Source organism: Sarcophilus harrisii, chromosome 2 (genome assembly GCF_902635505.1).
Source record: "Sarcophilus harrisii chromosome 2, mSarHar1.11, whole genome shotgun sequence".
Classification (NCBI taxonomy): Eukaryota; Metazoa; Chordata; class Mammalia; order Dasyuromorphia; family Dasyuridae; genus Sarcophilus; species Sarcophilus harrisii.
The window spans coordinates 219,248,163-219,263,412 of NC_045427.1; the positions used below are offsets into that span (position 1 = coordinate 219,248,163).

General features: G+C 40.4%; 1 protein-coding gene and 1 long non-coding RNA gene across 3 annotated transcripts in view; one reads left to right on the forward strand and one right to left on the reverse strand.

Moving 5' to 3' along the window:
• The window catches only part of LOC116421508, a 34,171-nt gene extending 29,709 nt beyond the window's left edge, over nt 1–4,462 (reverse strand). Inside the window, exon 1 of one of the 2 annotated variants that reach the window (XR_004231888.1) lies at nt 4,178–4,462. This is a non-coding gene — a long non-coding RNA (uncharacterized LOC116421508). Of the gene's footprint in view, nt 1–3,859 lie in introns of both variants that reach the window. The other variant, XR_004231887.1, reaches the window with a different exon arrangement.
• Nucleotides 4,463–4,683: 221 nt separating this feature from the next.
• PURB (purine rich element binding protein B) lies at nt 4,684–13,283 on the forward strand. Its single transcript, XM_031951496.1, has one exon. It carries the CDS (start codon nt 4,699–4,701, stop codon nt 5,653–5,655), a length of 957 nt encoding a protein of 318 aa, XP_031807356.1. The 5' UTR covers nt 4,684–4,698; the 3' UTR covers nt 5,656–13,283.
• Nucleotides 13,284–15,250: the final 1,967 nt, after the last annotated feature.

Genomic DNA, 15,250 nt, shown 5'->3' on the forward strand with positions numbered 1-15,250 from the left:
AGAACACAGTTTTATAGTTATCCTTAAGCCCAGGAAAAATTCTATCTTCTCCATGAAACTTTCTCTGAGAACAATCCACATGTATCTCTCCCTTATATGGCACTTATCTGAACCACACATGTTAGAAATTCATAAATATTCCAAAACATCCAAACCCATATGAGCCCTGTCCCAGTCAAAGGAATTACCCTGGGAGGTGAGATACTCCAAGCAGCATTTATGACTAATGAATTTAAATCTTAAAATCCATAGACTTCAGGAATAATTTTTCTGATTTCTAAATAGAGGCCCGATTCAGCAACTAATAGAAGGGGTAATACTGAACAAAGCTCCCAGATTTTAAAATCTGATCCTTATCAATGTGATATGGCCTTTGTTCTTCCCTCCCAGATTCTACGTGGTAATTAGGAAACTGTGAAAACAGCATTATTTCTTCTTTGAAACAGCTGATATAACAAGCCTTGAAAATATTTCAGGAGTTATTAGGTGGATGGTAGTATTGGAGGTCAGTTCTTAGTTCCTATATTAAAGCTCATTCACCCTTTTCTACCAGACCAAAAATAAATTTGTACAATTTTCTCTACGATGCCATTTATGTTTTTTAATCCAATTTTCTTCTCTTACTCTTGTGAGCTGATTTTAAAAATTTCCTTCTCATGGAATCATTCTTTTCATTTCCAGATCTTATCACATCTCCCCATGATGACTCCATCTCCCTTTCCTTAGTTTTCTTCCCCAGTTTCATACTAGAATTGAGGCTGTGGATGTAGGGATGGATAATCCATAGGAAGGGGTTTGTAAAAATCCTGTGAATATTTTTCTTTTCTTCTTCTTGTAGTAAAAACCTTCTTATTATGATGGGTGAAGGATGAAATGATTGAAGGAACAAAGATTCAATCTTGCAAGCACATCAATTTATTAAACGACATATGCCAATTGCCTAACAAGTTGGAATCAGGCTCCTTCTTCAGCTTAGGACTACAGAGATAGACAGATTTTTATACTACAAAAATAATTACTCAAATGAGATCAATTAATTAAAAGAAAACAATATATTAGGTAATCTAATTTCTAACTGGATGAAATATTATGAACTTTTGAAGTTGGGAGGGGGGAAAACAACAGGTGAAATTCCCCCAAATCAGAAAAGGAAGTACTTCTCCCTTCCCCGCCAAGTCTGTGAACAATCAAAGCAACATGGTAACATGGCAACAATAACTGATCAGTACAGAGCCATTTTAGGGATAAGACACAAAGGTTTCTTGAGATATATAATTTTGAGAAAAGTCCTTGAATCAATCTTTGGGTCTAACTGGGTTTCTGTTCAGCATCTTTGAAGATGGCTGGATTTCTGCCTAGGTCCTTGGTTAAGCATCTCTAAGCAGCAGGTAGAGGTAATCCAGCTTCTCAGCCACACAGTGCTAGCTTCAAACAATGCAATAAAGTTTTTTTTTTTTTCCATTTCTCAAAACCGAATAAAGTTTTCTCATGACAAAAACTGGACTAGACCCATAATTGATAGAAAAAAATGAGCTAGGTCCAGAAGTGAATTACAAGATAGAGTCAGTACCGTTCATTCAATTATCACAATTAATCACTTGCTATCCTAATTCCCTCAATTTACTCACTAGTGCTAGAAGAAATATCTGTTTTCCATACTGATCATTCCTCCTTCTTGGAGAGCATTCCTGCTGCCCCATCTGCAGATGGAGGAATGAGAAGTTCTAGCAGATCCTACTACTTCTACTTACTACTTACTAGCCATAGGACTTTAAGAATTATAGGATTTAGAGTAGGAAAGACCTTTAACGTTATCAAATCTAACCCCCTTATTTTACAGTTGAGGGAACTAAAAAGGGTTAAGAAACTTGCTAAAATTTTAACCCAGATCTTTTTTTTCCTAATTTTTTTTTTTAAAAAAGCTTTTTATTTTCAAAATACATGCATGGATATTCACCTTTGCAAAACCTTACGTTCCAAATTTTCTCTCTCTTCCCCCCACTTCCTCCCCTAGACACCAAGTAATCCAATATATGTTAAACATATGCAATTCTTTTATACATATTTCCACATTTATGCTGCAGAAGAAAAATCAGATCAAAAATGGAAAAAAAATGTAAGCAAACAACAACAAAGAATGAAAATACTATGTTGTGATCCACACTCAGTTCCTACAGTCCTCTCTCTGGTTGGAGATGGCTGCCACTAAGGTGGTGTGAGATGGGATGAATGAATCTGAGTCCAAGGGCTTGTGGTTCAGCCTCCAATCCACTTGTCTTCTCTAGCTCTCTTTGAATGAATCTAGCTGAGGCTCCTAGCTTATATGCTCTACACTGAGTATAAACCAATCATTATATGACTAGGAAACCATTATTTGTTGTAAGATTGATTTAATCTAATTAAACAATTAAATCAGTCATACTGAACTTTTAACTCTTAAGCATCATGCTAAACTAGATAACCATTGTCTGATCAATTCCGCTGAATTAGCACCTTGTAAGAATCCTTGTTTCAAGTTCAGAGTTCTGGCCCATAACATAAAAGTATCTGCCTTACCTACCTCATATGACCGTTATATAAATTAATATGTGAAAGCACTAAATAAATATGAAAAATATGAGATATAGTATTAGGTTCACCTATATAGTTCTAGATTCTATATAAAAGTGGGTGGAAAAGGGAAACCTCTAATTGCCTCAGTAATAGTTAATAAAGAGATTCTTAACCTTTTTTTTGTCACAAACATTCTGGCAGTTAGGGGAAGCCTATGGAACCCTTTTCAGGATTATGCTTTTAAAAGCATAAAATACAAAGATTACAAAATAAACCAATTATATTGAAATTGTTTAATTTTTTTAAAAATCCACAAACCCCAGCTTAAGAACATGATATATGTGGAAATATGTATAGAAAAACTGCACATGGTTAACATAAATTGTATTGCTTGCTTATCTAAGGAAGAGGTGTGAAGAAGGAAGGGAGAAAAACTTGGAACACAGGGCTTTTGCAAGGATGAATGCTAAAAATTATTTTGGAAATAAAAAAGCTATTACTTTTAAATAAAGAACTGCTTAAGTATGAAACTTATGGTTAGTTATTTCATTGATCAAATTTATTTCTTTTCTTTACAAAGTATCTTGGTTTTGCTCCCTTCACTCTGCATTAGTAGCATAACTCTTCCCAAATTTTAGGGGTACAGTTTGGAAATAAATTTGAAATGATGAGGTGGGCCTGGAGTTCAATAGAGAGGATATAAATTCACAGGCTTATCTAATCCAACCCTTCATTTTGCAAGTATAAAACCCGAGGTCCAGAGAGGAAAATGCTGGCACAACGGCAGAGCTAACAGGTAGTAGCTGGCACAAAACCAGATTTGACAGACCCCTTGCCGGAGTCGTGCCTTGGATAAAAGGGAAGGAGCCGGACTCAGGAAGACCTGAGTTCAAATTTAACTCAGACATATGCTGGCTGTGTGACCGGGACAAGCTATTTACTCTGTCTGCCAGTTTCTTTTAGCCTGTAATAGCACTTTCCAGGGTGGCCGTGAGGATACAATCTAAGTGTGAAGTGCTCGCAAACCTTGAAGCACCGTACGAGTGGATATGGGACACATCTGCACGGAGATGATAGCTGAACCCAGCGGAGCTCGAGACCAGACAGACACTCCTGGGGCTGAGCACCCAACGGAGCTTGAATGAAGCCACAGAGCCCGAAGACTAGCTTCTGCCAAAGACGGCACGGAGATGGGAGAGCCCATCTGGAACCCGAGGCTTAAGAGCGGGAAGGGCCCCGAGATACCTATTCCAGCGCATAGGGTCCAAACGCAGGGGAAGCTCAGATTCAGAGCGAGCTGCCCTACCTCACACGGGTGTCACACTCCCTTCCCCCGCCCCGATCTCCTAACTCCGCACAAGCCTGGCCACCCGGCTCTCGGGCCCTCCCTCCGCCGGCTCAGCGCTGGGAATGACCGCCTTCGGCGCATGTCCGAGGGGCTCTTCGGCGGCCGCTGCTCGGCTCCCGCGGGGGCTGGAGTGGCAGCCCGCGGCGCTCCTGCGCCACCCCGCCCTTCCGCCCCTCCTCCCAGCTCCCTCGCCCCACACTGCAGTGATCGCTTTTTTTTTTTTTTTCTTCGCTCTTGTCCTCAGCTGAACCCGAGGACCACCCCCCCCACACACACTCAGCTCCAGATAGCGCGCCCTCGAGGAGTGACGTCATCCCGCGGCGTCAGACGAGCTCGACGTGGAACGCAACAAGTCTCTGCGTTTCTCTGTCGCGAGGGCGGTGGCATGTGTGCGTAGACCAGTCTAAGAACGAGGAAGCCGAGAGGGGCGGGGTAAAAAGGAGGGTAGAAGGAAGGGGAACTTCAGACGCGCGCACACAGGAGCGCGCTCCGGCTCGTCCGCGTGCCGGAAACAGCCGCTTGGCTGCGGAAGTTGGGGCGGGTTGGGGGGGGTAGGGAGGGGGGAGGGGGGCAAACATGGGGGGGGGCGGCGGCGGTTCGCGATGAAGAGCGGGAGCGCGTGAGCGAGCGGGGGAGGGGGGGTGGGAGGGAGGCTGGGGGGGGGGACCGGAGCGCGAGCCGCAGGGGCGGAGGGAGGGGGGCGCGAGCGAGCGCGGCGGGCGGCGGTGGCGGCGCGAGAGCAGTGGGGCCCGGCGGCGGCGGCGGCTGAGACGGCGGCGGCGGCGGAGGGAGAGAAGATGGCGGATGGCGACAGCGGCAGCGAGCGAGGGGGCAGCGGGAGCGGCAGTGGCGGGGGCGGCGGGGGTGGTGGCGGCTTCCAGCCTCTGTCCCGCGGGGGCGGCGAGCAGGAGACCCAGGAGCTGGCCTCGAAGCGGCTGGACATTCAGAACAAGCGCTTCTACTTGGACGTGAAGCAGAATGCCAAGGGCCGCTTCCTAAAGATAGCTGAGGTGGGAGCGGGCGGCTCCAAGAGCCGCCTCACGCTTTCCATGGCCGTGGCCGCCGAGTTTCGAGACTACCTGGGCGACTTCATCGAGCACTACGCGCAACTGGGGCCCAGCAGCCCCGAGCAGATCGCGGCGGCTGCGGCGGCTGCAGGCGCCGAGGACGGCGGCGGGCCCCGGCGGGCGCTCAAGAGCGAATTCCTCGTGCGAGAGAACCGCAAATACTACCTGGATCTCAAGGAGAACCAGCGCGGCCGCTTCTTGCGCATCCGCCAGACCATCAACCGCGGGCCCGGCGCGGGCGGCGGCTTCGGCGGCGGAGGCGGGCCGGGACCCGGGGGAGGCCTCCCCAGCGGCCAGACTATCGCGCTGCCCGCGCAGGGCCTCATCGAGTTCCGAGATGCGCTCGCCAAGCTCATTGACGATTACGGCGGCGACGACGACGAGCTGGGCGGCGGCCCAGGCTACGGTGAGCTGCCCGAGGGCACGTCCATCACGGTGGACTCCAAGCGCTTCTTCTTCGATGTGGGCTGCAACAAGTACGGCGTTTTCCTGCGGGTGAGCGAAGTGAAGCCGTCCTACCGCAACGCCATCACCGTGCCCTTCAAGGCCTGGGGCAAGTTTGGGGGCGCCTTCTGCCGCTACGCCGACGAGATGAAGGAGATCCAGGAGAGGCAGCGCGACAAGCTGTACGAGCGCCGGGGCGGCGCCGGGGACGAGTCCGAGGGCGAGGATGTGGATGACGACTGAAGCTGGGGCAGCCTCCCCCACTCCAGCGCCCCCATCCCGCTCCGAACCGTAAGCCCCCTCCCCGAAATCCCCCCTCCCCGCCGGAATGCTCCCCTTCCCACTTACCCCTCGTAGCGGGGCCTGGGAAGGGGGAGGCCCCTAGAGAAACAAACCAACAAGAAAATAACAAGCAATGCTAATTAAATAACCACCAGGAAAATCGCGGACAACTAGAAGAGAGCGGAAAGTTCAAAGGAGATGACACTGGCCTGAGAGGTGAGGAGAAAGCGCCTCTTCTACTGAGAGTATAGCCTCAAAACACCCTCTCCCCCCTCCCCACCTTTGCCCACCAGAACAATCTGATCCTCATCCAAAACTACATCCTCACTCGCCTTTGACCTGGAGATAGAAACAAATTTGAATTGCCCAGAGCACCTACCCAAAGCTATTTGATTTGTGCTGTTCCTGGACTGCTTTAATCGGTTCTACAAATCTTCCCATTGGCCCCTCTGATTCAGTGTTGAATTCCTTCACCTTCTTTGAAACCAGCATCTTGGTGTCTAAATCTTTGCTAAAGTCCATGAAGATAAGGGGGAGAGGCTGTTGTTGCAAGTTACCCATTTCTGAAGGTGCAGGTCCATAAAGGGAAATACAAATTTAAAAGTACATATTAATCATGGACTCACTGGGCAGAAATGAAAATTCAAAAGTTTTTGGGGAATATGGAAACAAATTTGGATTTTAAAATAAGATTTTGGAGGGAACCTGGACCAATGTCTATTGTCTTTTTCTTTGCAGAATTTCCTCCCTACCCCCATGCAAACTGATGGAGATATCAGTGTTTGAACTGGAATCCATTACTAAAATAGTTTTAAAGTTGGCAAGGTTTCTGAAGATTTTAATGGACATTTTTGTATGGGGGGGAGGGTTGCATAAGAAGAAATCAGGCATAAAGCACAAGGAAAACTGTTTGAGTGGATTGGTTGCTACTCACTAAAGTTCTTCCCCTTCTCTCCTAATATGGAGGTTATTATAAAGAAATGGCTTAGGTATGAAGAAATGAGAGCCAGCTTTCTTATGGCTCCAAAAAGCATAAGCCTGTGAATAGTAGATAATTCAGCAATTCCATCCAATGGCTGACTGGATTTTAAACCATAACTTGCATATCATCAGCAAAAGGAAACATGTGGCTACAAGCCTGAGCTTTGAAAGAATGACTGACATCCATACAAAAGTTGGAAATTAACAAAACTGAAGTCTCTGTTTACCTTCAGTTTAGTTAGTATATGGACTTGTTCAAATATTAACATCCTCAGGTCCAGAATTTCCAGCATCAGTTATTCTTTTACAAGAATTTTTAAAGAAGAACTTGATCCATTTTTATCAGTACCTCACAATCAAAGTTGGCACATGATGGATGATTCAGAGCAGCGGGTCTTATGGAAGCTGAAATCCATCACTAAAAGGAGCTAAAGTGAAAATGAATAAGCTGACTATACCCTGGAAGCTTTTTTTATACCATCTTGAAATTTCAACATAAACTGGCTTCTGCCAGTTCATCTTAGCTGTCTTTCAAGAATAAAAGTTGGGGTTTTCAAGGATCACCTCTTCTATATTTTAAATGGATTCTCTCTATAAATGGTTTTTAACTAATCAAGTCAATCCTATCCCCCTTCAAAAAAAAGGTATTTCTAGAAATGTTAATGTATCCTAGGTAACTTTGAACTGAATGGGATTTAAACTGTTCATTCCAAAGTTTTCAGGTATTACTTGTGCAAACACCTTCTCGTGCAGGAGGCAGGTAACTCCACCTCCACAATCTTCTTAGTATTTTTTAACTGCATGCCTGCCCTTTATTTGAGCTGCCTTTTTAATTTATTGCATACCCTTTTTATTACCTTATTTTGGTATTACTCAATCTATACTATCTTTTTGTTTTGTATTTATTGGAAAATAAGGAATATACAAAGGTCATTCTTATGCATTTGTGGCTGAAGGAGAAGATATTTTACACAAAATTTTGGCTGTTTATAGAAATTAAGATTATCCAGAATATTGATAATCACAGGTTAAAAGTACAAGAGCCACAAACATGTACTTAAGCCCCTTTAAAACATTCTCTTCTCTCATCCACAAAACTTTTTAAACAGATTTTTTAAAAAACAGCTTTTGTTTTTTAATTTTTCTCCGTTGCAAAGAATGTTTCCTAAATTGTATGGGAGCAATAGTATTTTTTGATGTTTTAATTACATCTGTATTCTTGTACTGTATTTTGTACTACAAGGCAGCTGTTTTCAATAATGTCCTGCTGTATTTACCTTTGTATTTTGTTTGAGTGTGTTCAGTTCTTTGCTGCGGAGAACAAGTCCCAAAATAATGTTTGAATAGAAAAGCTTTAGGGTTGCAGAAAACTGCTTTAAGTAATTTCAAAATTTTGAGGCAGCAATGAAAATTAAGGTTGCAGCCATTAGTCTATATTGCTGTAACTTTTTCATTTTCAAACCATATACAATTCCTGTATAGACCAACTTGTTTTGTTGCTTCAGTGGTGATCGTGTTGCTCAGCTGCTGTGAGCCAATTCGATTTTGCAAAGGTGCAGTACCTCTCCTTTTCAAGGGGTTGGGTTGTTTTGTTTTTTTTTTTTTTGTTTTTGTTTTGTTTTTGGTTTTGGTTTTTTTTTTTTTTTGGCTGAATTGCAGTAACTAGCCTTGCCTTTCTACTCTGTAGAATTGACAGGGTCTTCACAATCCTTTACCCGTGGCTATTAAGCTATAATTAGCTGCATAGGAAGTATGTGGAAGTGGACAGAGGCATATATAGAGTGTATGCCAAGAACACTACCATATACGGCATCAGCTTTGGTAACCAGAGAAATTTTCTCTTAGTCATTAGACCATATAACAGTGATGTATCGTGCAAAAAATCTTTAGTAATCAATTTGAGAATCCTCCAAAAATAGGAGCAAAGAATGCATAAGCTATGTGTTGAAAGAAGTAATTTATATTAAAATTCTGACCTGCCTGGATAAGACTAATTAAATGTCACCATGGTGGGTTTTTAAGTCTTAACCAATCTTGAGGATTTGATTTTCCCCAAAGGGGTGGTTCATGGCCTTTCTTCCTACTGCAGGAAGATTTGGATCCATTCTGGCAACAGAAGGGTATGGGTTAATTGTCCACTGATCGTCATTCCTGTCCCTAGGGACAATAGAAATCTACAGAATACAGGGACTACATTTCTTGAAATTTTTTGCTGTTAGATATGACTATTAACAACAAGGTGCTCAAAAGATCATAAATATTATCTTATTGAAGTCTTGTGATCTTTGTTAAATTTGGAAAGAAAGAAGCATTGTACAAACTAAAGTGTGAGAAACAAACCTTTTTTTTTTTAAACTTCATTGAGCATCTCAGTATTCATACCCAGAAATGTCTAGTCATATTCGGCAAGTTCTAAAGCTACTTTTCAAATGCAATCATAAAAGGTTTGTTCCTCATGCTACTGTTTTGTCAGCTTGTTTTCTTTGTGGAGTTCCACAACTTAAAGTTAGAAACAAAATATTAGCAAAACATCACAAATCTGTAAATATGTACTGATTTCTATTGTCCTTATTTCATCATTCAGCCAATGGAATGACAGTTCCAGTCTGCAAACATGTCAATGCATCTGCTATACAAAAAAAAAAGTCTGTATGGCACCAAAAAAAAAAAAAAAAAAAAAAAACCAAACCAAAAAACCAGACACCCTGTGTAAATATTTGAGGCATGTAGGTGGCATAAATGACTGTAGCTATACTATACACATAGCTACTTGTCAGTTCAATTTTTATAATTAATACAGAATGATTCTGAGGGTCTGTGGATTCAAGCAGTCTTTAAAACCTCCTGCTTTGTTTGTTACCTTTGGATCACTTTGCAGCAAATTACAGGTCAAGCGATTCGGGCTTCAGTTTCCTCCCCCAAAAAACCAAACTACAAACATTTATCCTGTTTCTTATTTGAAAATGTGCAGGGTAATGGGCAAAAAAGGCTGGTTACAATAATGCCCTCATATTGAGTGGTCTGTAAATGACTGCACACTTCAGGCATTGTAATAGCTGAAGATGACTTGTTAAATGTGACTTTTCCCCAATGTTACAAAGATGTAGAATGATCTACACAAGGTATTAAAAAGTGACTATTAATTTCCACCTATCTTGCTCTTCAGAGAGTGTCAGTTAATGAATGTGGGGGGAAGCTTGAGTGTATGTGTATGGCTCATGCACATAAGTATTCTTAACTAAGTTTTGTTTTTATTTTTAACCAGATTATGGTACTTTATCAAATGCACAACTAGTCTCTCAGTAGATATTCATTTGAAAATAGTGTGGCCTTGATCAGTGAGAAGGGGGAAAGACTTGTTTTTTGCCTATGTAAAAATGACTCGTTTGCTGAGAGTCATAATTCTCTTAATATTTTTGTGGTAGGTCTCCTTTTGATCAGGAAAAAAAATAAAATGTGTTCATTTAGGTATTACATTCAATTGTCTGTTGTGTTTAGGAACTGAACTATCAGAATTGTTCTAATGAATATCAAAGTGACTGCTTTGATGTCCAATCTCAGGTTTTAAAACATAGTGGTGTAAAAACCCACTGGTTACTGGCAAAACAATTTTATTTTGGAATACCTTAAAGCTCACATATATCTGGCTTATTCAGACAGCAGAGCCTTCAGCTTGTTGCTCTTTTCCCACTTTCTACTGGAGTCTGATACTTCTGTGGCTTGAAAGTATCAAGAAATTTTTACATTGTATATTTCCATTTTAACCCTTGTATATTTTCTCAAAGGCAAAGCACTTTTGGTCACGTAAACAGATTATTTATTTTATGTGGACCGTGGCTTCTCAGGCTTCCCTAATTCTGCTTATTTAAGATGATTGTTCTGATTGTTTAAGTGAAAATCTTTGCTAATGTTTAGAAAGTTTGTATTGGTCCTGAAAGCATCTGCTAGCTTCCAGTGAATGCAGCAATAGGAATGCTGTGTTCACAACTTAATAAGTTACTTTCCCTTGAGCCTTAAGGTAACTCTTTCTTTGCTGTCAATAGCAGCATTAAAGTTGTTGCTCTGTACAAAATGAGACTATCAGTTCAGGGTTGATTTTTAGAATACTGTAAGTCAAGTAGCTGTCTTCCTGATAAGTTAATGCTTCCATCAAATAGTTGTGGAGTTTGGTTTTTAAAGAGGGGGAGGAGGGGAAGCACACAACTTTAAAGCCTGACTAAAGGGGAAAAATTAATTATAAATCACATGTTTTGAGTTTGGGTTTTTTATAGAAATTTATAACTGCTTTATATTTTGACTAGGAAGAAACAAAAGATGTAAAATCCTAGCACCTAAAAGTTGGACTCCTGAATGTTTTTGGTATCATCTAAAAACTTGTGTTTTAGAGTGTGGTATTCTTTTGGTAGTTAATTAACACCCACCTTCCTTAATCTTTGGTACCAGACTCAATTTTGTTAAGAGATTTAAACGACTCGGCTTCCACAAAATGAAGTCTTATTCCCAAAATTAAAAATTAAGGTTATAATATGAAGAATTTTACACTTTAAACATAATTCCCAGATACTGTCAGTGCCCCTTGTCTAAAGCCTATGCTAACTTTTATTATAACTTTCACAAAGAAATGGTAGGGAACAATGAGACTTATATTTATATCATCTTTGCTCACAAGCTATATAATTTCAAGCCAAAGTAGTTTCTTAGTATTTGTCTAAAATTATGTTGCTTTTTTAAAATCCCTTAATTCAACCAACTCAATTATTTAGGGCTTGATATTCCTATAGACAAAACTCTGCTAACCCTCTTCTAGCCTTTTGGTTATTTGACTATTTCATTAGTGCCTCCACCAGAGGGTGGATGGAGGAAGGGAAACATTTTATCCTATTAGTGATTCTAATAGGACTAGTGAAAAGTATGGGGAAGCTTTTAGGTAAAACAAGGTTTTTATATAATTAAAGTCTTATTTTTCCTGTTTTTCCTGACATATTTTGACATTTTGCCTTTTTAAGTAGAATCTTACCCAAATAGTAACATTTAGTAGTATAAGGTGGAAGAAGTAGAAAGATGTTCAATATCCTTTTTAAAAAGAGTTCTAAAATTTTTTTCCAGGCTCTGCCACTGTCATCTTTTGCTAAACAGGGTAATTCTTCCAAAAATAAAAAATTTAAGTTTCTCACAGCATTACCATAAGAATTTCTAAGGGGGAAAAAAAAGTAGGGAATAATGTTTCTTCCCTTAAATTAGCACAGCTTAAGCAGAATCTATCACCCGAAAGAGGTATTTTGGGGGAAATTTGTATGAACACATTTGTGTCTAGGATATGGAGGGGGGCTAATTTTTAGTTTATCACTCCTTTGTGATAAAAGTTCCCTTTGAAAAAGAATATTGTTCCCTGACCCTGGAATCTGTTCTATCCTTGAAAAACTAAATAGAATTCTTAAGTCAAAAGCAGGGTGTAAATCTTGTCACTTGCCCTGAATGTTATGTTAACAATAGAATGTGAGTTATTTTGCAATGGGATGGTCAGCATTAATAGTAACATTTAATGTTAAACTTCTTATTCTTACTGTCCTTTCTAGGCTGTATGTAGAAATGATCTTTTCATCGCTATTTAAAATCTATTTCTTCTAATTCCCAGATAGCATACTTTCCCAATCTAGTGAAACTGCCAGCCACATCTGCTAGTGGCTAATATATTAAATGCCTCCTCCCCTAGAATACCTTCTTAACTCCAAACCTAGGGTTGTTGCTCGCCAACACAGAATCTGTACAAGTAATTTGAATGAACTAAATCCAAATTTAAAGTTCATTGGAGCAGGAGACAGCTTCTTGATCAGGATGTATTTGTGTGTTTAAAATGGGCAGCAACTAAAATATGATTTTGAAATTTAAATGTCTTCAATCCATATGTAAATATCCACATGCTTGTGCATTGTAAACAGGTGTGTATTCATATGTATGAAATTACAGAACTGGTTTCTGCTTCATGAGAAACACAATACCTTTAATTTTATAAGATTTTTCCCACAACCTTATAAATGTATGTATATAGAACACTAAACTTGTAGTGATAGGATCAATTCGGGAATATCTGCTGAGAGACCAAAAAGTTCATTTTTTAAGTACCTTGGTTAAAGAATAAAGATTATTCCTCGTTTATATATATATATATATATATAAATATATATATATATTAAAAAGAAATGCACTTTAACAAGCAAACACAGCTGCATGGCGCAATTCAAACAAATACATTTAAGTGCAGCACCCATTCAAAATCTCCCTGAAAACAATTCAGAAGCAGAGTCAAGAGCTGGCTGTAGGCCTTGTAGCCTAAGAGAGTGAAGCTTAGACTCTTATCCTTTGTGAGGCAAGCAGGGCTGCTTTTAAAGAGCAATGTGAATACAGCCAGGAGCTACAGACAGGTCTGTAAAAGGGCAGGTCCTGGATTTACCACTAGCTAACTAGCAAAACCAACCAGAAAAAAAAAGTTTAAAAATTCATGCTAGTGAGCACTCCTTTACAATAGCAGATTTTTGCAAATGGAGTTTTACAAGTCTATATTTAAAAAATTGTATGTTTGTAACAAATAAAGTATGCGGAAAAGTGAATGAAAATTTTGTGCTGATGTCTTTGTGATTTAAGGAAAGTACACTGGGATAGGCTAGGTACCTATCTTGTTTGTTCTCCAAGAGGACCATGACATCATGACTTTCAAGTAAATTGGATTTAAGTGAGGCAGAGCTATGCAAAAAGTCGCTAGCCTTAACTCTCCCAGTGCTATTTGGGTGCAGTGGCAAGATAGAGATCAAGATGACTGGAGATGGCCCCAGATGCTATTATCTTTTAGACAGGTATTGTTGGAAGTGGGTGGGTGTAAGACTTGATAGAAGATATAATCTAGATTGGAACCAGCCATCTGCCCACATTTTAGTATGCTCCTTTTATGATAGGTTTTTTTGTTTGCTGTAAAACTCACAAAAGTTTAGGGAGCAGAGATAAAAGGCAAATTCAAATTTAGCTTTACATCCCAGTTGTTTGAGAATAACAGACTAATGTTTCCAAGTGTTAGCTCTTGCCAAGATTATCTCATCTTTTGGGTCTTAATCCTGTCACTTTAAAAAATTGATGTCTTCTATATTTTCAGCACATTTCTGAATCTCAGCCTACTCCACTACTCTTTAAGTTATCCTCTTATAACTTTTTTTTTTAAAGGAATGAAAACAGTTAAGTAAAGCCAGCTGGCATAATAGCATATGCAATACTCCCTTCCCCATAGCTCATTTCTGTAATTTGGAAAGTGAATTTCCTCAACTCTTTAGGGCTAAGCTTGTTCATGATTATACAGCATTTTTGCATTCTCCCCCCTCTCCCCCTTCCAAACATGTTTTCATTGGGAAAAGTTTTTCCTGCTCTTTATTCTGCATCGATTCTTATCTTCCTAAGCTTTTCAGTATTTACCTTTTTTCAACCATAATATGCTCATTATACTAGCTACTGCTTTTGGTTGCTTAGGTCAGATTCCCTCAAGAAATGTTTCAACTTTGGGAATGGAGAGCACTTACTGTAACATTTTGACTCCTGTGCATATTGGGTCGGCCTGAACCCAAGAGTTTAAATAACAGGATATGGCTAAGAAGGGTGTTGACTGATTTGGGAATGTACTCAGAATACAAAGTAATGGGGGAGGAAGCAGAGAACTGGACGGAATCAAAAAATATTTCATATAGGAGTTAGTACTTCAGTCTTGATGGAAGCTAGAAATTCTAAAAGGAGATAAGGGCATTATAGATATTGGCAACACGATATTGGGATATGGTATGTTGCCTTACAGAGAAGATCAAGGGGTCCAATTTGGCACGAATTATATAGGGAGAAGGAATGTGAAACTCCACAAAGAAGTTACAGCCAGATTGTAAAAGCTTTAAATGCTACCTGTATTATCTTGGTGGTCATAGAGAGCCACTGAAGCTTCTTGGGCATGGACAGATGTTCTTCAGGATGAAGACCAAGAGAACTGGGTGACATATTGGGGGGAGGAGGAGGAGTATCCACAGAGTGTTTTTACCAGCATCATCACAGAGGCCCAAGAGAGGCAAATTCATCTATAGCATTTTAAAATGTCAACATTCGCCCTTAGTAACTGAGAATTTATTTCTGTTGGGTGCAATACCCTTACTGAATCTCAACATGCTTCAACCATTTACCTTACTATGAATAATAAGTTCTAGTACACTTCTGTAAGAAGCTGATGCAGCCAAGCTGCCATCTGTAGAACTAAATTTAGCCTGTGGTTCTTTGAGTAGGGTACATCAGTTTATAAATGATCTTAGTGTTTCTATTTGCTGGTTCTGTAAGAAAAGTGGTTACCCCCGAATTAAAATTTATGAGGGCAATCAGTCAAGTAATCAGAAAAGTAAAAAGAGTATTGAACTCTTTAGGTAAGAACTTCTCCAGCCAGGAAGGAATTGCCAAGTTTTATAATGATCCCATGGCCATTGATTCTGAGATGGGCATCCCTTCAACAATTGGTTTTCTTTGTAATCCTTAGCTAACATTTCTATGGCAATTTAGGGTT

What these genes read in the sequence shown, in the direction of transcription:
- PURB (XM_031951496.1), top strand. Translation starts at nt 4,699, where the DNA reads ATGGCGGATGGCGACAGCGGCAGCGAGCGAGGGGGCAGCGGGAGCGGC.